Source organism: Palaemon carinicauda, chromosome 8, assembly GCF_036898095.1.
Source record: "Palaemon carinicauda isolate YSFRI2023 chromosome 8, ASM3689809v2, whole genome shotgun sequence".
Classification (NCBI taxonomy): Eukaryota; Metazoa; Arthropoda; class Malacostraca; order Decapoda; family Palaemonidae; genus Palaemon; species Palaemon carinicauda.
This window is the reverse complement of record NC_090732.1, coordinates 854,626-877,501: the sequence shown is the minus strand read 5'-3', so window position 1 is coordinate 877,501 and position 22,876 is coordinate 854,626. Positions and strand designations below refer to the sequence as shown.

The following is a 22,876-nucleotide window of genomic DNA, read 5'->3' as shown; positions in this document are numbered from 1 at the left end:
GAGAAAATGAGTATGGGGGAGTCATAAGAATGGCTCTTAAACTAAGTTAATATTAATCATTAATTTTAACTTAAAGAAGGTGTGATGCATAGAGAATGAAAATAGTAAAGGAGAACATGCTCCATGCATCTCGCCCGGCTGGTTACCACAAGCTTGGTCCCTGGATAATCCGAGTGACCGAGGGCACTGGATATAGTTTCCTAGAATTCCAAGTATTTTGGAATTCCATGGAAAAAACCAAGGACAAGATTGGGACCGAATTCATTCGGTTCCCAGTTAAGGGCCAGAAGGCCTCATTTAAAAGGTAACTGCTTCTGGCAACCAGCCGCGCTAAGATGCACATAGCATGCTGGAATTAGAAGAATGCAAAGAGACAGCATGATCACTAATAGAGCAGTACTAGGTACTGATCTTAATAGCAGAAGCAGCTTATCTGTTTGCGATATAGGGCTATCATAGTCTTATGATAGCTACAGTAAGGGGGTGCAAGTATTCTTGATGCCTCCGGGGCATCCGGCAAGCCGCCGGCATGCCGGAGCTCGCTCCAGCATAGATTCTGGCATTAGGACAGACAATGTTCAAAGTCAGTCAAATACCAGGATGGCGGCCGCCGGCACAACGGCGGCTCCGGCAGTCGGAGGATGCCAGGTTGGTGACTGGGATAAGGATGGTAAAGGCTGTATCGGGTTGCCGGCAGTATATGCCGGCACTCCGGCGGTCGACCGGCAAGCGGACGACTAGATAGGAGTAGGAGAGCCGCCGGTAGAAGCCGGCGGCAGCCGGCAGTCCCTCGGTACACGGGGGGCTGGCGGCAAGGTTAGGGAGAGTCACCAAGTAGGAGGCAGGTATTGCCGACAGTAGAGGCGGCAAGAGACCGGCACCCGGATAGGGAGAGAGACAGGGGGGAGGGGGGAAGGGATGTAGGAAGTACCATCAGGATTCCAGACATCCCTCCCCCTCCCTGAGGGGATGTACCCATGATAGAGGCAGGCTCTAACATCCATGAGCAGGGGTCACTAGGGACCGGGAGCAAGGTAGCCCAAGGGAGGGCTAGGGAACACCCAAGGGGGGGGGAGAGACTCCCATATGCAGAACTATACTGGTAACTAACCTTATAGGACACTATGAAGGTATATGTACCAGAGCGGACTGCACAAGGAAGCTCGGGTAGCCCTACTATTCCACCCTAAGGAGGAGTTGTAGGACAGGGGACAGATGGGTATAAACTAACCTAAGCATAGGCTAGGCTATACAAGAGATAGGTGGGGAGGGAGAAGAGAGAAGTCTTCCCAGGAAGGGTTTCTGTACCAGAGCGGCCACTAAGGAAAGGGAGGACACTCCCTAACCTAAGATCAGGCAGATCAGCTAAAACGGTGCAAGAGTACAGTTTCAGCATGGAACAGAGAAACCTTCCTAACCTAACCTAGAACAGGGCTAAGAGTCCTGAACTAGGAAAGGAAGAAGACATATCGCTATCGCAGGAAAGTCATAGACTATCCTAGCCATAGAGGTAGGCTAGCCTAACCTCACTCTCGGACGCAGCCCTAAAGGGGGTTCATTCCTTTAGGGAGGACAGAGAGGCGATATATACTCTATTAGACAATTAATCCCTTTACTCAGAAAAGGAATCAAGGCTAAATAGAGGGAATGCCAAGGCAGGGGATGAAGGAAGCATATAGGGGTCCTAACATTAGGTTAGGCTAGAAAGAGTCACTGACTAGCCTATCCCCTATATGGTCCCTGAAGGCGAAAACATTTGCATCACTGTCAAAAGTATTGTAAAATAATGCCACTATCTTCATAACTTAGTCTAGGATCACTAATAAATCATGCATGAACACTTGTATGTAGGCTCCTGGCCTGGGGGCTATAGTAGCCGACTGGTATGAGGTCAATCGATGACCGATAAAAAGCGTCTAAACACGATATAAAAGTTCCTAGCTATGAAGACTAAATAAACTAATGTATTCGATTAGTATATAATGCCGGAAACGTTGTTGTGGCTAACTAAATAAGACATGCATAACAACAACGACGCCATAAAATGGCGGGTCCGGTAGAGGCACAGCTCTGCCACAAAACAGCAATTATCTCGAAAAGTAATATTTACTTTACGGCCAGAGCTTAATTAAACAATACTGGAACCTTGTACTCAACTTTCCAGAAGAAGGCGAGGCTGAAGGTAACGACATAGCGAAGATGCAAAACGATAAAGTTAACACAGGGAAAATCCGTCTAAGTAGGGCAGCTACTAAACAAAGGATGGAGACGGGCGTGACGTCATTAGAGCAATGGCGTCCGTTTGTTTACGTCTCGAGTATCAGTAGTAGCCACGAGTGAGATTAGCTGTGGAACGGCTCCCAGCTATTCTCAGTCCTTACACACCGAAGCATTAACTCTGTTCGGGGTGAAGATAGCTATGTGGCGCGTTCAGACATGCGCGTCCCCTGTTGTATTACGATGTCTTAAAGGGAAACCTTTGAGATACTCGCTCCAGAAGTTAGAATTCTGTGATAACCTGTGGTTAAATTCTCTGGGAATATCTTAGTAGTCTTATACCCAAGGAAGCTACCAAAAAGGAACCTTCCATCAGGACGCCATGGCTTGAGCCCAAAAAATATTGTATGATATTATTGTGAACTAGAGGCATATGTCTGAATCCAAGGGGTTCAAAAACTAAATTCCTGTACTAGATAGTAAAGGTGCTGGTATCCTGGACGAGCCTGAGAGGTGATTACATTACTTCGTCATTTTATTCCAGGAAAATCAGATGTGTTAGCAGACCAACTAAGAAGAAAGTCAGATTTTGCCAAACAAATGATCTCTGCATCCATTGATATGTTGAGAGATTTGGAAATGATGCAGTTGTCTGAGTGTAAAAATGAAGTGTGGTGTTTATCTTGATGCATTTAATTTATAATTCAGAATCAAGTTGGAGGATTTGTAAAGAATGAGTAGAAATCCTATTAATACTTCCTTATATAGGAAGAGAGAAATATTTAACAGAGGTTATGATCTCTCTAGATAAAAATCTAGTTTTTTGGCACTTGAATAATTGTTACTATGTAGGCAAAGAAATAGAATAGTTTCATGTGTCAGACTGCAGGGAGCCCTCAAAGACTTCTGCACCATTGCTGCAGTCATATGTAAAAGTTGGCGTTTTTTTCTACCTGTTATATAGGCCTATAAGTGTTTCGTGTGCATTCAAAGTTCCTGTATGCTATATTTGAATATGGCAATGATAGAAAAAATAATTAATATATATATAAAACTTAAAGTGTGTGTCACTTTTCAATTTATATATTTTTAGGGGGCTAAGGGCAGCAAACTCAAGGCCTATTCCAAGCGGCACACACACTAGCTATGCCACTACTTAAAAGATTAATAAATCTTGAATTGAGCATTTGATATTCCTTCGGTTTTAACACATTGCTTTTGGTTTCATTCCTTATATCTACGGCATGACATTTCCCCATGCAGTTGCACAGTAATTACCTTCATACCAATTTTACCTCAGGAAAGATCATTATCCAATCTATATTATTATAACTAATCACTTCATTGAGAAATAAAACAAACATTTGGAAGAGCACAATTGAATATTTTCATTTCTTACACTAAGTATTATCACAGACTGTTGGTGAAGATTACAAATGATTTATTAAATGTAAATTGAAGGATCTGATGGATAACTATTTTGACAATTTCAGAGTAAAATTTAAGTTTTCTATTGATAAAGGAATAGCAGATATTCAGTTTTAGATTTTATAAGCTGGCTTTTTTTGTGAGTTTTTGATCATATGAGTGGGAGGAATTTTGCAAGGAAAGACAATTGGGGTGTTTAAATCTATGGTGAATGTCAACATTTAAACAGCTTTAAGAGAAAATCAATATGAATATCAGGGGAGTATAGAAATATTTTATTAGAATATTAATTTTTCCTAATGGTAAGGAATCTTTTAAGCTAACAATACTTGATATTTCTTTATCATTTCAGGCCAAACAACTGAATGAAAACAATAACAAGAGATTATCCAGAGTCAAAGAGTATTCAGAAGATATAAGGAATATGAGACTGATGATAGATGATCAGAATTTTAATTCATCCCAATTACTTAAAGAAGCAGACAAGAACTTGATTAATACCAGACTTAATTATGATGTGAGTGTCATTTTCATTTTAGCCATTAATTCCTATTTTCTGACTAATTTTTATTGTATTTTACGATTTTTTAAGTGCTCTTGTGATAAAGTTGCAGTTGTTCACAAGCTTTAGCATCTACTGCTGACTTAAGCAAAATATACAAATTTCTGTTTCTATATTTTCAGATTTGACCTTGTAAAATTGCTGTAGAATTTATCATGTTTATTTTTGGAACTACCAACTTCTTGTATACTGAACAAAGATTAAAAGATAAATACAGCTTTAAAATGTATATGGACATACAGTATATGGTATTTTTATAAAAACAAGTTTTCTGCAGTTGACAAATCTGCCAATGTAAATCTAACTTATATTCTACAAGAGATCATAAGGCCAGTCTGATACTAATTTTCATTTTAGATTACATACAATAAGATACGTTTTTGTAATTTTTGTCTCAATTTCCAGAACTAATATAAAGTATTCATAATACTTTAAGAAGAGGCTTATATCATTTATGGTAGCTAATTTTGTTTTATGTTTTCAGAGTTTGGAAAGTCTTTTGGCAGATTTGAGAAATGGCTCCAACCATTTAAAGGAATATGAACGACTGCTTTGGCGGCTTAATATCGAGTATAAAGATAAATATGTTAAGAAAGCCCATGATCATGCAATGGAGCTAATGCGCGAGTCAATCAGATTAGAAAGGTCAGTGAATGTTTTGACTCTCCTTTTGATAAATAATTTTAAAAATTTACATTACGGTCTTGTAATAATGATAGCATTATCAGTAGCAAGCTACAAACTACAGGAAAAAAACAGAAAAGGAACTTGTGTGCAGAGTATGAATTCCCAGGAGAGTGTAGACTGGTGTTTTTGCATTTGCTTTTTATGATATAGTGATTTCTTTATTTTACAGAATTAGTCTTGACATGGATATGAATTAAACTAGAAGTAGAGTTTGAAAATGATAAACCTTTTTATATGAATATTTGTTGGGTTTATAGTAACAATAGGGTTGTGGATGGCTTTTTGGAAACATCCCCGTCTCGCATTGTGAGTGTCAGAGTTTGAGCTCGCTCAAGCCTGATAGTTTCTAGTAGTATGTGGAACCTCACCGTCCTTCTGAACTATGGATAGTTACTTGGGAGAGCCAACAGGTCTACTGCTTAGTCATCAACAGTCACTGCATGGCCTCCCTAGTCATAGCTTGGGTAGAGAGAGTCTTGAGTGCTGATCATATGTGTATAGGGTTGCTCTCTTAGACATTATCCTGTCCTTTTCCTCTGCCACTCATGATGTCCAGTAAAACAGTAGTTGAATTGAAAAAAGTATTGGATGTAAAAGTTAAGAATAAAGGTAAAAATTGTCAATTCCACTACTATAAACTCTTTCTCTTTGCTGATCTTGTACAACCTGTTTCTAAGAGCACAGGAAATGCATCTGTATTTGTCTTATCCAGTCTGGTATTAAAATGGGAGAGTTGAAATTCCCTGTGATGAGACACGACAGTCATACGTCACCAACATAGGACTGTAACTTTCTCTCGAGACAAAGTGAGAGAGCGAAGATATGGAACATGTAAAGGAATTCTCATGTGTATTATGTTATGACATATAAAAACACGAAAACAAACTCTTAATTGCTTTAGAATTATCAACTTTATGAAAATTTGTAAAGAAAAACTAGTACTTACTGTATTAAGGAAAGGTTAGGCTATCACTTAAATCATTATTGTACAGTATCTTCTGACAATAATACACAGAAAATTTTGAAAATCTTAGTACACATATTGATATGTGCTGTATGTGTGCACTTGTTCTTTAAAATTCCTGAGGCCACTTATGAGAAGTAAAGATGAAAATATTTATATAGATTTTCTTTTCATCATTTGATTGATATTAAATACTAGAACAAATGTTATTGGTTTCAAATTGATATTATTGATTGCTTAGTTTGAAGTTTTGTAAGTATAAAATCAAAAGGTTCCTTAAAAGGAATCATTCCTTTTTATTATCTGTTCTTTTTCTGTGATAATGAATAAATCATATTTTCATTTTTAGCTTGTTCAATAAAACAAGAGATGTTGCTGATGGACCCCTTCGTGCAGCCCAAGCTTACCAGAGAATTGTTGATGCCTTGTTAAGTGCAGAGGAAGCAGCCAAAAATGCTTCTCTTGCTGCAGAAACTGCATATAAAGTGGTAAAGCTCTTTTATTAGTTTAATGATAAAAATTAATTTTTTCATCAAATAAAGAAACATGCTTTTTGAACATAGTAGGAAATAGTTACTGGTCAATTGCACTTTTTGAAACTGGAGCATTTATTTTTACCATTCATTATTTAAAGGATATTGAACTTTAATTTAGGAAGGGGTGATTTTTTGTCCCTGGATAGTGTTTTAAGTTTTGGGGTTGGGTAAAGTGCCTTGATGTGATTAGCTTAGAAGCTTTACATCTGATGATATTGGATGCCAATTAATTGGTGGTATGCCTAATTGCGGAGAAACCAACACTTCAGTTTGGCCGGTGGTTCAAATTAAATGCTTGATTTTAGTACCCCTTCTCATCCCTACTTAAAGTAGGTTGTATGCTGTAGTTTGTTGTTCATGTGTACATCGTCGTCAGAAAAAAATAAGCATTCATAACAAATCGGGCCATGGGTTTAACTAGGTCGTTACTACCCAGAGACAATAGCTAGCTAGCTCTGTTAGGGGTTCATTTTACCATAATAGAGAAAATTTTTCTATAGTAGATTTAGAATAGGTTGTTGAATTCCTTATTTTGGGAAAAGGAACAGCAAATACTTTTGTAAGTATTGAAATGATTAATCTTTAGAAATTGTTTCTCATGCCTATATTCATTCCTTCTATACTATTGTCTTTTTATAATTTAAAAAGGAAAACTATGCATTATGTGGTACAGTGCATTTTCCTAAAATTTTCATCGATAAAATCTTTTCTTTTTACAATTTACACAATTAAATACTCCTTTTCAGAATTTTTATTTGTGAAATATAGGTGTTACGTTGAGAACACCATGATTTTAATTTCTTGAGGTACCAGTTTTAAGATATGTTCCTTTTGTTATCAGCTTGTTTATAACAATTTTTCAAGTAACTGTCATTGCAGAGCATAAAATTGTTATATAAGAGAATATATTAACAAGTAACAGATACAAGCATATCTTGTTATTTATGATTTACTTTTAAATTTGGTAATGAAATAATCAACATATTTTAGGCATACCCTGGCGATCCAGAAGAGTCTCTAGTCCGTAGGGCATCACTTTCTAGTCGCAAATCAGAGGAGCTACACTTAAAAGGAGATGCTTTACGGGCAAGTGTTGGTCAACATTTTATTGAATTGGGAAATCAGCAGAAGGCAATTGACAGAGCAAGAGGTGATATTGGTATGGGCGAGACTCGTTTGAATTCCTTGCAAAGTGTAATGGAGCTGCAATTCTCGTTAAGTAAGTCTTTATCTATACATTACTTTTCACAATTAGTTAATCATAAATACTGATCTATAAAGGATAGTTATTACTCCTTTTTAAAAAAAAATGTGTTAGCATTTGTTTTATTTTCATGGTTTTGTGACCTATTTATGTCAAGAGGTAGAGGCCATGAGCGAATTATTTGTAGGCCATACCCTAGAAGGAAGCTTAGGCTCCATAACAGGTGCCTTACTAATATCAGCACTTTTAAGGATGCCAATATATGCCAAAAATGCCAGCTCTGCTGAAGATGCCAGCTCTGCTGAAGATGCCAGCAACACCTATGAAAAAAAGGCTATTATAGACTAGAAATCCCAGGGTCATAGATGCCAAAAATGCTATGATCCCCATACATTTCAAAACCATTATTGACAACAGAAATGGCAGGGCCACATATAGGACAGAGATGTCAGACATTCCAGGCCCATCAGCTGTTTTAGAGACATTGCAAAGGGGAAATTGTCATCTGTGAAAAAGGCTGATGTCTAGAGGTACAGGAATTCCATGTTGGCATCATCAGGCTTAGACTGTATTTTAGACAAGAAACATGAGCTGCTATTGGAGTCTTGAGTTGAAGTTGAGACTGAAGTTATTGCTCACAGACAAAAAGCAAGAGAGAGAAAAACCAAAATAATTTCTCCAAGAGGGATTAGGAACTCTTCCTTCTGCCATAACCAATGCATGAAAAAATTTTATTTTTTAAAAGTAAAAAGAGAATATATTACATTTATAACAATATCATGCTGATGTTATGTAAATATAGAGCAACAAATTTTCTTAGTAAATATGAGTTGTGGTAAAATGTCTGGCTTAGAATTGCCCTCTTAAACAATCTTTCACTTAACTCTGCCTTAAGAATAAATGCCTTTGATTTTATCAAGTCTCTTGATGTAGAAATGCTACTGCATATTAGCTTAAAGCAAATCTGAATGAAAGTATATTTTAAAAGATTGTACTCAGCAATTAAAAGTAAATGCTATACATGTACAAGATAAATTCATAATTCTGTCAATTTCTTGGTCATTGGAAGGGAAACCCTTTATCATAAAGAAAGAGAAAGAATTATCTTGCAATAACAATATAAAACAATGAGACAATATTATGTTAAAGCATTATTACCTCTGAGAAATACAGGGAATTAGAAAAATATTAAAATATTTGCTGCTAAATATCCAAGTAAATCAATATATACAGTATTTAATGCAATACTCAGTAATAGAAAATCAACATGCTGTATGCCTCTTTTCCTATTACCCTTTCATTCATTTTACTGCTTTTCTTACCTACCCTAAGCTAAAAGAATCCTAGATGGGTTCTGCATACCACATTCACTGATAAAAGGCTACTAACCTTGCACTCTTAACAAGATGTAGTTTAGCATTTTAGGAGACACACCTGATACATTGATAAACTTACTCAACCATATACAAAAATAGACACAAACAATAAGGGCCATAAAAACTAAGGTTGTGAAAAACTGTTGATTTTCTGTACTCGTTGATGTAATAGTACTGTAATATGGTGTTTAGGCAGAACCCCAAAAAGTGGGTGTGGCAATTGTAAGGACTCAAGCTGAAACCCCTTCTAGGAAAAGGATGAGGATGTGGTGTTGCATAGAGGTTTGACATCATACAGTAAAGTCCAAGTGGTTGATTTTTAGTATCATTTGGGAAACGCTTTTGCTTTAAAGACTTCTAAGCACTTTGAATTTCAAATAATGATCATTATCAGTATTATTATTATTATTATTTTTATTATTATTACTAGCTAAGCTACAACCCTAGTTGGAAAATAATCAACCTTTACTAAATGATTACCTTTCTTAATCCACATCAAAGGTGATGACTAGGCCTTTGCTTGTGTATTACCTTAGTCATGTACATGTTGTAGCTTATAAGAAACATAATTGTATATCTTTTACATAAATGTCTTATATAGTGAACAGTAACTATGTCTGTTATGCATTAACCCTTTTACCCCCAGGCTATTTGGAACTTTCTAACCCTTAACCCCCAGGCATTTTCTTTTTCAAGCACATTTTGCAATATATATTATTTAAATTGCTCTAACAGCCTTAATTTTTGTCATAGAGAGGTCAGGTTAGTCTCATTCTTTTGGAAAATGCCTGAAGTTTCTGAAAAAGTTATCAAAAATATGCAAAAAAAATGTAAATAGCAGTTTTTTTCAAGGACGTACCAGTACGTCCATGGGGGTAAAGTAATGAGTTTTGTGAAACGTACCTGTACATCCATTGGGGGTAAAAGGGTTGATACTATAATCATTTAGCCAGCGTCTGTAATGAATTTTGGTTTCAAAATTACCACCCCTTTTCAGATATTTCATCTGAAATCAAGAACTCTCTGAACAGCATAGCTGAAACCCACGAGAATATTCAAAGCACCTTAGATAAGATATCGGCTATTCATGGGAATTTGACAATTACCAAAGAGCGAGCGCTGGAGCTTAGTCGAATTGATGCTTCACTTTTGAATGAAATTAGAGATAAAAGTAAGTAGAAGTCATTTGTCATATTTTCATACAGTTCTTTATGATTGTTTTAGATTCACATGTTAAAGAAATGTAAACATATTCCAAAAATTTCTACAATAGTGTAGTTATCTTTCTAAGAAAGGCAAGGTTTTTGATGAACCCTAGAAATTTATATTTATATAATTTAATTTTGAAGTAGATATTTTATACAGTAGTGCTATAGAGGTGAATAATTAACAAATATATATACAAGATGTAAATATTTACCTTCAATCTATCGTGATCTTCTTTTTTCAAGTATCAACAGCTGAAGGCCACACTGTGAAAGGTGTTCGGCTGGGTAACAACCTTCAAAAAACAGTGTATAGAATTGAAGGTCGAAGTAATGATTTGAAGGAGAGAATAGAAGCTCTTAAGAGGAAGATTAAACAGACAAGACAGTATGCCTCTTCAGTAAGTATTCTTTTCTTCTTACATCAATCACATTTTTTTAAGATTTCAACACAAACGCTATGCACACACAATAAGCTAAAACGCAAACGCAGGTCACAGTTTAAGTCGCGAGCGAAAACTATAGGTCTACACTGGGCAACGACCAGAGTACGAATGGCAACCTTTGCCCTGTCCTTATCAGGCCTGACGCGGCCTTCTTCTTGGTGCATTGTGGGTCAAAGACAGTGGAAGGTCGCTTTGCGCAGGGAACATACCCTGGGGCATATTACAGGCCTGAGGCCTTATGCCTCTCGCCTGGAATGAAGTCCTGGTTGGGGGAAAAATTTTCTGGTCGCAATTTTAAACTAAAGAGTAACTCCTGAGAGAGTAGTCCGTGGTAAGTATGCCAGGAATAATACAAATTACTAAGAATTTGATATATTTTATGTTTGCTAGTAACTATGTTGTGTGCCTAATTTATTATTAGTTTCTTTTGATTATACAGTATGTCATGCTTCAATAAATCTCCATAACTTTTCTTTTTTTATTCATTCATTAAATTGATAGGATTTAAATATATTACCACACTTAAGAAGAAATAGAAAAAAAAAGAAATAGGGGCATTATGCTGCTCTGCCTTACTTCAAACTACCCAAATATCTTATTACTTCTTATTTACTGAAGGGAGTCATTTTGCAAATATAGTGAAAAATTTAAATTGTATTTTTTAAAAATTACTTGCCATTTTCAGATAAGGGTGTCATTAACAACTGACTCCTCTGGTGTATGTACGAGAAAGTATCGACCAGTTCTTAATCCTTCGACAACTACAAAAATTTATCTGAGTTATGCAATTAGTAAACCGGATAAAGATGCTCTTCTACTGTACCTTGGTTCTCATAATGCTGTAAGTTAAAATATTGAGTGTATGGATTGCCATAATAAAAATAAAATTTTGGGGCTCAAGCCATGTCATCCTGATGGAAGCTTACCAAAGAATTACTCCGTTTTATGAAATGTATATCCACTAGAGTAGAGTTGAATAAGAATAAAAAAAAAAAATTAAATATATCTAGCTTAAGCTATTTTTCATACTTTGAAGATAAGACTTATCATATCCTAAATCTGACTGCTTTCACTATCCCTGAAATCATCCCATTATGTTTTTATATTTCTTCAAATAGAGTGACTTCATGGCTGTGGAAATGGTGAATCGAAGAATTCACTTCACTTGGGATAATGGAGGTGGAGCAAAGCGACTTATTCACCCACTTAAACTTTTAACAAATACTCCAACAGCCTCTGATGATACAAGATGGTATGTATATACAGTATTTTTATCCTTCATTCTTTTACAAGTGTATCATTGGTAAAATGAAAGTCCTATTTTTAAATTTAGTTTGTTTATTTTATGGAGGAACGTAGAGAGGAGAGGTCCCCTTTTTTGTTTCATCTGTTTGATGTCAGCTACCCCCCAAAATTGGGGGAAGTGCCTTGGTATATGTCTGTGTATGCATGTATTTTATGGACTATAAAAATATGTTATAATGGATATTATTCTGTGTACGGTTACATGTCTGCGTTACGTTAGTAGTATTAGTGGACTGTTTTTTTTTTCTTTTCAATAGTTCAAGAATGAGAAGACATATTCCTCTCAAATATGCACAAATAGAATAATCTTCCTTCTATTTGGTACAGGAATTGAACCTTACCTCCCTTTGTCTCCGAATTTATATCAATGCTGTCCTAGTGCCTAAGAATACTGCCAAGGTCTTTTTAACCACTAGCATTTCCTGAAATTCCCTTTCTCTGAGATATGTAAACAATATAGTGTAGATCTTTCTCCCATCCTCCATGGGAAAGATTAGTGAACTGAGATAGGTTTGGTTTTCATCTTCAAGAAAACTCCCGAGAATAATGTAACACATCTTAACTAAACCACTGCAATAGTGAACCTGAAGAATGGGAAACTGATAGCATGTTACTTACCATTAACTACTTGATAGTTTCTTTACTCTACTTGGGCATATAACTTTTGAAAGGAAAGAAAATGGGAGAAAATTTTTATGAATTTTATTTTGATAAACGTCTGTAAACCGAGATTCTGGAGAAAACGTATTCAGAACATCAGGGGATGTTCATAGAAATAAATGGGTATGATGCTCATAGGCGTGACTTGAGTAACAGACTATGTGTTTTAGGTAAGAAAAAAATCTTAAATCTTTATGCTAATAACTGACACTGAACTCTCCTTCCAGAATAATGTGGGAATCAATGCATGAATTTGTGGTAGTTAGGATGAAGCCAATTTTTAAAATAAAATTATCTCTAATTAAATAAAATTCACTGACATCCCTTGCGTCCCCATTTTTTGGTGTTTTTACTTTTTAGTGGTTCATATCAACTATAAAGAATTAATTTATTTAACTTGGAGGCAATTGATGATGGTCAAGCCTTATCCAAATGTCTTATCTTTTCACTTGGGCACCTACTGTGCCAGATTAAGGAGAACCATTTTTCTTTTTGTTAAGGTTGAATAATTTTAATTCTTCAAAGGAATGGCACATGAATTTTGGGCAAGCATTAAAACAATTCATTTTATTATGAAAATTAGGTCTATATTCAGAATGATCAGTTGCCTCTACATTTTGTTCTCCATCTCATAGGTATCACATCACTATAAATCGTGTTGGTAACATTGGCCAGATGTTGGTTCAACCAGCTAATCATGCAAATAACTTTAAAATCGACTCGTCTCCTGTGGATGATGCTTCTCCAGCTGGATTTAGTAAAATGGATCTGCTACCTTCAGACATCCTTTGGATTGGTGAGATAAACTACGTTTTTAGTGTGGGCGGCAATTCCCATACATAATTGTTATTATATGAAATATACTGTCTTGGAATATCGTTTACTTTAGATTTTGATTAATAGCAGCATAAATAGTTATTTTATGTTTCTTTCACAGTTGACCTCGTATGTCTTACCCGTTATAATATTCAGGGAAGATATTAAGCTTTGTATTAAATATCAACATAAATTTCAGCTATTTAAACATTTTTCTGTAGCTTAAAATAAATCTCTTACAATATATTTGGTGATATTTCAAGTTTGTTAGACATACTGTGTTTTCTGATATTAGAGTCCTTGTATTGTATACACTTTGTGTTATTTTATTGTTAGAATTGTTCCTCACTGTCAACAAATGCATTATGATTGAATTTTTGTCTCCTAGCTATAGTATTTTTGCATGAAAGTTGTGAAACTAGTTTTATATAATCAACCCATTTTATATAATAGTTACATTATAGAGAGAGAGAGAGAGAGAGAGAGAGAGAGAGAGAGAGAGAGAGAGAGAGAGAGAGAGAGAGAGAGAGAGAGAGAGTGAGTGAGTTACACTATATTTTGTGTGAATTTATTTTTCAACTAGTTGGACAAATCCTTTAATTTGATATTCAAAGAAGCAACAATCACCACTTTGTACTGTTATCAATCAAAGCAAGGTTTTATAGTTTTGGGGTGCCCTATTGTCTTCAGTGTTTAATCTGTAGTCGGAAAATGGCAGATCTAGGTCAGTTCTTATTGTTAGGAATTTAAATTTCCAGTTGTAGTTTTATTGATATTTCAAATATCAAGGAAGATGTCTTTCGTATAAGTCATTCCATATTTTTAAAACTATCAGTTAGTTGGAAATGACCAGTGCGAAAAGAAAGGAAATCAGGAAGAACACTGACAGGCTGGTATCTATGAAACCAGTTATTAAAGAAAAATTTCAACTTGCTTTTGGGAACCAATATTCCTCAACATTAATGGCAATTTATTCGTAATAAAAGGCCTTTCTTTAAAGTAAAGAAACTAATAGTTATTTTGAAATTTATTCACACAGGAGGAGCACCTTCCAAGGCAGAAAGCTCTCTCAGAACAAATAAGTTTGCTGGTTGTTTGCATACAGTGTCTATAGACGGTGAGAATATTGGGCTCTGGAATTTTACTGAATCAGAAGGATGTGGAGCATGCAATGAAGGGTAAGTGAACATCTTGGTGCAGTAAAATATAAGATGTAATTTCTTGTTTGTAGAGTAAATATTTTAAGTGAGTTTAAATGTAGTATGTCCTCCTTATCTGTGAATCCGACATCTGCATATCCACTTAAAGGTTTAAAGGTCGCTCATGAATGGCAGAGGCAAGGGATAGTGACATTGCCCTAGCAATCAGGACAATGCCCTAGAGACTGACCATATATTATATGATCAGTGCTCAAGCCTCCACTCCACCCAAGCTAGGACCAGGGAGGGCCAGGCAGTGGCTGCTGATGACTCAGCAGATAGACCTATAGGCTCCCCCAAACCTGCCAACCTTAGCTCACGAAGATGGTAAGGTTGCAGACACTAATGGCACTACGAGTCTGAGCTGGACTCGAACCCCGGACTGGGAAACACCAGGCAGAGACGTTACCGATCAGGCCACAGCAACCCTGGATCAATCTTTATTAATCCATGTTAAAAAGGCTAGCTGAAACAGTCCACTTATCCATGTGGCCAGTAGTGGGGTGATTGATTAAATGTGAATACCAATCATCATCACTCCTGCTCATCAATATGGTTACTCAGGCAGTGATTACACTCATGTAAGTAGCATTATCTTACTGAGCCATCATTTTGTGCCCAGCATCAAAATGCCCATGTGTTACTTGCAGTCTGTCTGTGTGGTTTTTCATCTTGTACTGCAAGACCGTAAATCTATTAAACTGCTTAAAGAAAGAAAATCCAACAATCATAATTATTATGACTCCAAAAGCATTGTAAGGGATGAGTAATTCAAGTCTTGGTTTAAAGTTCAAGAGTTCAAGTGTTGTCATTTGTGAGAAGGGAAATATTTTTATCTAATGATTAAAGGAAGGAAAGTACAGTAAGTTGCCAAATTTGACTGAAAAATAGGGAAAGAACAGATCTTTGGAAGGCAAAATCTGTAAGAAAAGGATAGACACACTTGTTAGCATGACCACTGTCCCATCTGGTGCTAATGTAAACTGGGTTCTTCGGGATGTAGTTTTAGTTAAGACTAAAAAAAAGTCAATCTTGTAAGAATATGACAAAGTGAAGTATTCTCATTTATCAGGTAAAAATATGACAACATGAAGTATTCTCATTGATTCCCATATTCCCACTTATCCTAATATTGCACAAAGCCTTAAACTTTCATAAAGATTTTGCAACTAGTGGTAGAGCAGCCAAAAAGAAAATAAAACTTATTGCTGTCTTTTCAAATGTAAAGTATTTTGAGTCAAACCTTTACTAGGAACTGATAAATGAATCTTTTTTGTTACCTATATTTTCTCTTTAAACAGGGAGGAACTTGTTTTACATCAGGGTGAGGAAATCGCAGTTAGCTTCAATGGCAAAGGATACTTTAAAAGCACTAATAGGATCAGAAGAGCCAAAGCATATTATTCTATTGTCTTAGCATTTAAAACACTTGATGAAGATGCTCTCCTGTTCCTTGCAGTTAATGAAGATAAGGTAAACTAAGTACTCTTCAAATTAGTACTTTCCTAGTCTTTTCTCTATCATTTATTTCAACATTCCATAGAAATTTTCTTGTTAGAAAATAAGTAATTGTTGTAGATTTTATTATTATAGATTTAAGCATACTGTGTTTTATTTTTTGTGTTCTCTTTTAAAGAAATGTCTTCTCTTAAATTCAGTATTTACCTTTATTTAGAAGTTTGCACACAAAGACCACTATTATCAATACATAGGCGTATCAATTATTTGTTTTATAGTTGCTAAAAAATTTGTATATGCATAGTGTTTCATTCTTAAATATCTCCTGTCTTAGGTAGATATTTCATCAACTTTTGAGCCAATTTTACATATTAGATTTATTTTATTTTCCTTAAGATATTTATTTTTTATTCTTGGTGCATGAGGTTTTGAGGGAAGAGGAATTTAGTTGGTGACTTTTGAATAAGGTCAATCAATTCTTGCATAAACGAATCAAAAAACTACAAAAGGCCATATGAAATTATTTAAGATCTTTCTTTCAGAACCAGTACTTCAGTATTGCATTGGATAATGGCCATGTTGTCTTCATTGTCCAGTTTGATCATCAAACTCGTCTTGTAATGAAGTCAAGTAAAAGACTAAATAATAATAGAGATATGATTCAGATTCAGGCCGTTGTTCAAAATAAAATGAAAGGTAAGAAAGTTTTGAAGATTTGCATCACTGATATTGGCTATAGTAGCAGTCATTTTTCATTGTGCCTCATATTCTACAGTCATGAATTGTTTCCAAATTGGGTCTTTTGTTTTTATGAAGATTGTCACAGGGCCTAACTTTTTTAAAATCACTAAATTTACCCAAACCTTTTCTTGTTGTCCTTAATAATCTCTGGCCATTACAGCTTCCCAATTTTGATGAATATGTTTTCTTCTCAATACAGTACTTTTCTTTTGAATCTTTTGTCGTAAATTTGGGGTCACTGCCTTCAATCTTGTAGTTCTGATGGTATCCTGTGGATTATATTGTGCAGTGTCATGTGATATGACAGGAAGAATGACATTGTGTTGCTTCATGAATACTTATATTTCTCTGCTTTAAATTACATGATGGCTTTAAATTATATATAAACCTTGGTGACTTTCCAGTTGAACTTGGATGATGTTGTGCTGATCTAATGGATTTCACATTTGTATTCTTCTCAGATAACTGGAGTTCTTGTATTCTATGAGTAGCAAATACAGTATATGTTTCATGACTTACACAGTTGTGAAAGCATCACAGCACTCATTAAGTGAACATTGTGGTATTTTGAAAGCTTATCATCGCTATAAGGAATTCACCCAGCAGGCTTGTTTTGTAGCTCTAGATTTTTTACATATAGGAAGAATGTTGAGTAGAGCTGAACATATTCTGCATTATCAAGTTTTGCTGCTTATGAAGAGCTTTCCTTTGAAATTGATATTAATTAAAGCTTTCTGATTGAAGTATCAGCAAATTTCTATAAAAATTGTCATTTTCTAGAAATAGAATCTGATATTGATCTTTGTATCATTAGGTACTAAGAAATAACTTCTTCCCTCCTCTTGATACTGCTTCAAAATCCAAAGCTTTTATGGTCTATTATACTCATACCAGTTTCTGTAAACTAATTTGACTATGTGGATGTAAGCTAGAATTCTTAATTATTCAAGATTAAGTAGTAACATGATCAAAGTTCTTAGTTTGCAAACAAAAGAGTTTATGACTTAATCCATGGTCTGTTGTTAATTACCCAATTGCTTGTACATCAGTAATTGCCTACAATGAGGAATTATTTTTGTATCCTTTCTCTAACTTTATTCAAATTCTGATATTCTTTATCAGACCCTGAAACCACATTATCTTTATGGTTTTGTAAACACGTAGTTGTTTAATTGGAGTTACAGTACTAAATATTCAAACCTAATACTTTGCTTTTGTGTGTGGCAGGTGGAGCTCGAAGTGGCAGATTAGTCGTTGGGGATCAAGACCAGTTGGGAACAGTGAGAGGTGGACCAGACTTGGATTTGTCTGATGTGCCATTTTACTTTGGTGGAGTGGACCCAGAATTTGATAAAAACAAGTAAGTTTAAGACTCTCTTTGGTTTTATGTATACCTGCATATGAATTTTTTATATACTAAAAGTAGCTTTGATGTAAGTAATTTTTCTATTTTAAACTGTGAATTGTTCCCCTTCTATGAATAAAAATACTTGGATAAATAATCTGATTGATCTTATTTTGATTCATAGTTTTCTTGATTTTTTTTTTTTTTTTTGTAAATTATGATTTGTATGGCATTCCTAAATAAACCTTTTTTCTTGCCTTTCTGTTTTTCTTTCCCTGCTGTATGAATCAGGATTTAGTGTTATTTTTTTCAGTTATTTTCTCACTTGCTATATCATTTAATTTTTCTTTGATTATTTATATAATTTTAGCAAAAATATGCAATCACCAACTTTGGAATGAGCTAAGTTTGTAATAATTAAGATTGTATTAATTTCTATCTTATATGAAAAGTATATTTTTGTTGCAACCAGATTATACTTTCACTTGTCATATTTCATTACCTACAGTTTTATGATCTATTGATTATTTTCGCAGATGGGGTTCACAGTTGATGCTGCGCTCTCTTCTTGGTTGCATGGCTGGGCTGAGTGTTTCAGATGAGGGGAAAAATCCTCTCACTGATGGACAGTACTATGGTATTGAACAGTCTTGTGCTGACAAGGTATCTATTTTTCCCCCTTGTGCTTTTGTAAAAAAGAAAATTTTCAAGCAACAAACATTTTAAAAGTGAAATTTTTCATCTAATAGCATAGAAATCAAAAGTTTTAATGTCAGTTATGAATGTTGCCTTAGAAGTTAACCTAAAACATTTTGCATCATTGCTTTTCATATAAGTTTTACAACAGACTTCCATAATATATATACATTGATCAATTACAGTATAAGCCACCCAAAATGTATTAACATTTGAAACAGTGTTTTTCAATATTAATCTTACCCGATAATCATGTAGCTGTCAACTCCGTTGCCCGACAGAAATCTACGGACGGGATACGCCAGCGATCGCTATACAAGAGGGGGGTGTACTCACCAGCGCCATCTGTGGTCAGGTACTCCAGTACTTCTTGACAACACCACCTCAATTTTTCCTCTGTCGTGCCGCCGGCAAGACCTACATGGATACGCTGTTGTTTTTGGAGTCTTTGTTCACGGTTTTGGTGAAGTATTGCTCTAAAATTTAGCCTTCGCTATACAGGAAGCTTTTCCCTTAGCTTAGATAGCTTTTGGAATTAAATTGATTTATTGGTTAACGATCTTTGCTTTACTTTGGAATTCCCCCTTGACTGTTCTCTAAATTCAAGATGTCCGACCACTCTCAAGCTCCTAGACAAAGGCGATGTAGTGTTAGGACTTGTACTAGGCGTCTTCCGAAGGCCTCGGTTGATCCTCACACCGTTTGTTCCGACTGTAGGGGAAAATCCTGTCAGTTGGAAGATCGATGTGGGGAATGTGCTGGGCTTTCGGAATTCGATTTTAATGAATTCCTCAAGTATACGACTAGGTTAGAGAGGGAGAGAGTTAGGAGGAGTTCTTCTCGCTCTTTGGTTTATTCCTCCCCCCATGATCCTCAACCTTTTCCTTCCCCTGTGGTGGTGACCCCCGAACCTATTACGAGTGCTCAGCCTGATATGTCGGATATGTTACGTGCCATTCAGGCTCTAGGTGATAAGGTGGAGTCTTTAGTGAGTGACCACAATCTTCTCTTGGCAGATGTCAAGGAACTTAAAGTGAAAAGTGCAGTGGGAAGTGTTAGTGCCAGTGCTGTGCCTAGTGTCAGTGTCAGTGTTGCGCATGAGGATACTTCTGTGCGTGCCAGTCGTCCTCCCAGTCCGGGACCTCTTGCAAGCTCCCAAGCCCAGGGGAGAAGCAAAGTCGAAGGGCAAAAGGGTTCGGCAGGCCTTGATCGGCGCACAGTTGTATCCTCAGTGGTTGCGGGCGTATCTGATAGAGATCGTCACTTCCACTCCCAGACGATTGAGCCCTTAAATTCCTCGTCTGCGGAAGATGTTTCCAGGAGGAAACGCTGGACCCAGGTCTCACGACCTCTTAAACGTAAGGTCCCAGCCGAACGAGTCCAACGGCCCAGGTGTAGCCACTGGGCCAGTTCGGACTCGCCGCAGTCATCTGATGACTGCACACCTCCTAAGAGAGGTAAGGCGATGCCTCAACAGGCCTCTGCTGAACCTCATGCTATGAGGCAGCCTACTTCTGTTGATCCCAAGTTGTCTATGCTGCAGACAATGCAGTCTCAGCTTGCGGTTTTGATGCAGGAGTTTCAGGCAGAGAAGGTTAGCACACCTCCTCCTGCGAGCGCTCCTCCACCTCTGCGCAGTCCACCCTGCCAGACGTATGATGTTGAGGCTCCTCCTGCCTCCATGCGTGAGCTGCCGCATTGGGAGTTGCCAGGTATCAGCGCTATGCAGCAACCTCCTCTTACCTTGAGGCAGGAGCCTCTTGCTATGCGGCAACCTCCTCAACCCTGGAGGCAGGAGCCTCATGCGTTGCGGCAACCTCCTCCACCCATGAGGCAGGAGCCTCATGCGTTGCGGCAACCTCCTCCACCCATGAGGCAGCAGCCTCATGCTATGCGGCAACCGCCTCAACCCTTGAGGCAAGAGCCTCTCTCTGCGCAGCAACCTCCTCAACCCTTGAGGCAGACGCAACCCTTGAGGCAGGAACCTCATGCCATGAGGCAGCCTCCTCAACGCATGCAGCAGCCGCATTCTTCGCAGCATGAGCCTCTTCCCATGCAACACGAACCGCATACCATGCAGCATGAGCCTCATGCCTTACAGCATTCGCTTCTGACCACGCTTGCTCCTCAGACCTCCGCAGAACCTCCTTCACCTCAGCCTGATGACTTTGTCATTGCCAGCCCTCATCCTCTTCAGCAGAGGCGTGATGATGGATCCGCAAGTGCGCATGCACCCGTTCTACAGGATTCAGCCATTCAGCATGCCGCTATACCGTTACCTCTCGCTTCTCAACTCTCAGGAGATGAGGTTTCTGAGGATGAAGCTGCTCACCTGGATGATCCTTCTTCTGATGTGGAGGAACACAAGTCGTCGCCACCTTCTTTAGACTTTCGTAAGGTCCTGACTCTGTTCAGAGAGTTATACCCTGAACACTTCGTTTCTGCAACCCCTCGTTCTCCCCCATCCGAGTTTTCTCTAGGCATGCAGCCTATTACGTCTGCCTACACCAAGCTTGTCCTCGCCAGATCATCAAAGAGAGCTTTGAGGGTTTTAGGGGATTGGTTGCAGTCCAAGCAGCAACTGGGAAGGACATCTTTTGTGTTTCCTCCTCCTAAGCTGGCTTCTAAGTTGGGCGTCTGGTATGCCACGGGAGAGGAACCAGGCTTGGGGGTCCCTGCCTCTGCCCAGGCCGACTTCTCAAGTTTGGTTGACTCTCCCCGTAGGTCGGCTATGAGACGCTCCAAGGTCTGCTGGACTTTTTCTGATCTGGACCACTTGTTGAAGGGAGTCTTTCGCGCCTTCGAAATTTTTAATTTCCTCGATTGGTGCCTGGGGGCCTTGAGCAAGAAGACTGCCCCTTCTGACAAAGACTCGGCCATGCTGATCATGTCCTGTATGGACAGAGCAATTCGCGATGGTTCTGGCGAACTTGCTTCTATTTTTGTCTCAGGAGTCCTCAAGAAAAGGGAACATCTATGCTCCTACTTATCTACTGGTATCACCCCTTGCCAGAGGTCACAGTTGATGTTTGCTCCTCTATCCAAGTTCCTGTTTCCGGAGGAGCTAATCAAGGAGATGGCTGCGGCTCTTATCCAGAAAGATACGCATGACCTCATGGCCTCTTCAGCACGTAAGGCTAAAATCGTACCTTCAGTGCCGAGATCTTACCGCACCCCTGTAGCTGATACACCTGCTACCAGATTCATTCCGCCCTTTCGTGGCAGAGCCCCCAGCCGAGGAAGTTCCCGTGGAGACAGTCACAGGGGCAAGTCCAAGAAAGGTGCCAAGTCCACGAAAAGCAAGCTTTGACTTCCCTCCTCTCCAGACAGCTGTAGGAGCCAGACTCAAGACCTTCTGGCAAGCCTGGGAAAGAAGAGGTGCAGACGCTCAGTCTGTCAAGTGGCTAAGGGAGGGTTACAGAATTCCGTTCTGCCGCAATCCCCCTCTGACCACATCTCCCATCAACCTCTCTCCCAACTACAAGGAGAAGGACAAGAGGCTAGCGTTACATCAAGAGGTGTCGCTCCTGTTACAGAAGGAGGCAGTGGTGATAGTCCGGGACCATCAATCCCCGGGCTTTTACAACCGTCTCTTCCTGGTGGCCAAGAAGACAGGAGGTTGGAGACCGGTGCTGGACGTCAGTGCGCTCAATGCTTATGTCACCAAGCAGACGTTCACTATGGAGACGACGAAGTCGGTCCTAGCAGCGGTCAGGCAGGAGGACTGGATGGTCTCGTTGGATCTGAAAGACGCCTACTTTCACGTTCCCATCCATCCAGACTCCCAACCTTTTCTGAGATTCGTCTTTGGAGAGGTTGTGTACCAATTCCAAGCCCTGTGCTTTGGCCTAAGCACGGCACCCCTTGTGTTTACGCGACTGATGAGGAATATTGCGAAATTCCTTCACTTGGCAGACATCAGAGCCTCCCTTTATTTAGACGACTGGCTTTTAAGAGCCCCCACAAGTCGTCGCTGTCTGGAGAGTCTCAGATGGACTTTGGATTTGACCAAGGAACTGGGTCTCTTGGTC

General features: G+C 37.9%; 1 protein-coding gene across 1 annotated transcript in view; it reads left to right on the top strand.

Moving 5' to 3' along the window:
• LOC137645595 (laminin subunit alpha-1-like) overlaps nucleotides 1-22,876 on the top strand; it is a 497,060-nt gene that overhangs the window by 415,045 nt on the left and 59,139 nt on the right. The window contains exons 41-54 of the mRNA XM_068378394.1: nucleotides 3,998-4,162; nucleotides 4,692-4,852; nucleotides 6,208-6,346; nucleotides 7,385-7,613; nucleotides 9,972-10,145; nucleotides 10,426-10,580; nucleotides 11,311-11,466; nucleotides 11,744-11,877; nucleotides 13,226-13,386; nucleotides 14,446-14,584; nucleotides 15,907-16,078; nucleotides 16,606-16,759; nucleotides 18,032-18,164; nucleotides 18,686-18,812. Of these exons, the coding sequence (XP_068234495.1) occupies nucleotides 3,998-4,162; nucleotides 4,692-4,852; nucleotides 6,208-6,346; nucleotides 7,385-7,613; nucleotides 9,972-10,145; nucleotides 10,426-10,580; nucleotides 11,311-11,466; nucleotides 11,744-11,877; nucleotides 13,226-13,386; nucleotides 14,446-14,584; nucleotides 15,907-16,078; nucleotides 16,606-16,759; nucleotides 18,032-18,164; nucleotides 18,686-18,812 (2,199 nt within the window). The remainder of the gene's footprint in view (nucleotides 1-3,997; nucleotides 4,163-4,691; nucleotides 4,853-6,207; nucleotides 6,347-7,384; nucleotides 7,614-9,971; nucleotides 10,146-10,425; nucleotides 10,581-11,310; nucleotides 11,467-11,743; nucleotides 11,878-13,225; nucleotides 13,387-14,445; nucleotides 14,585-15,906; nucleotides 16,079-16,605; nucleotides 16,760-18,031; nucleotides 18,165-18,685; nucleotides 18,813-22,876) is intronic.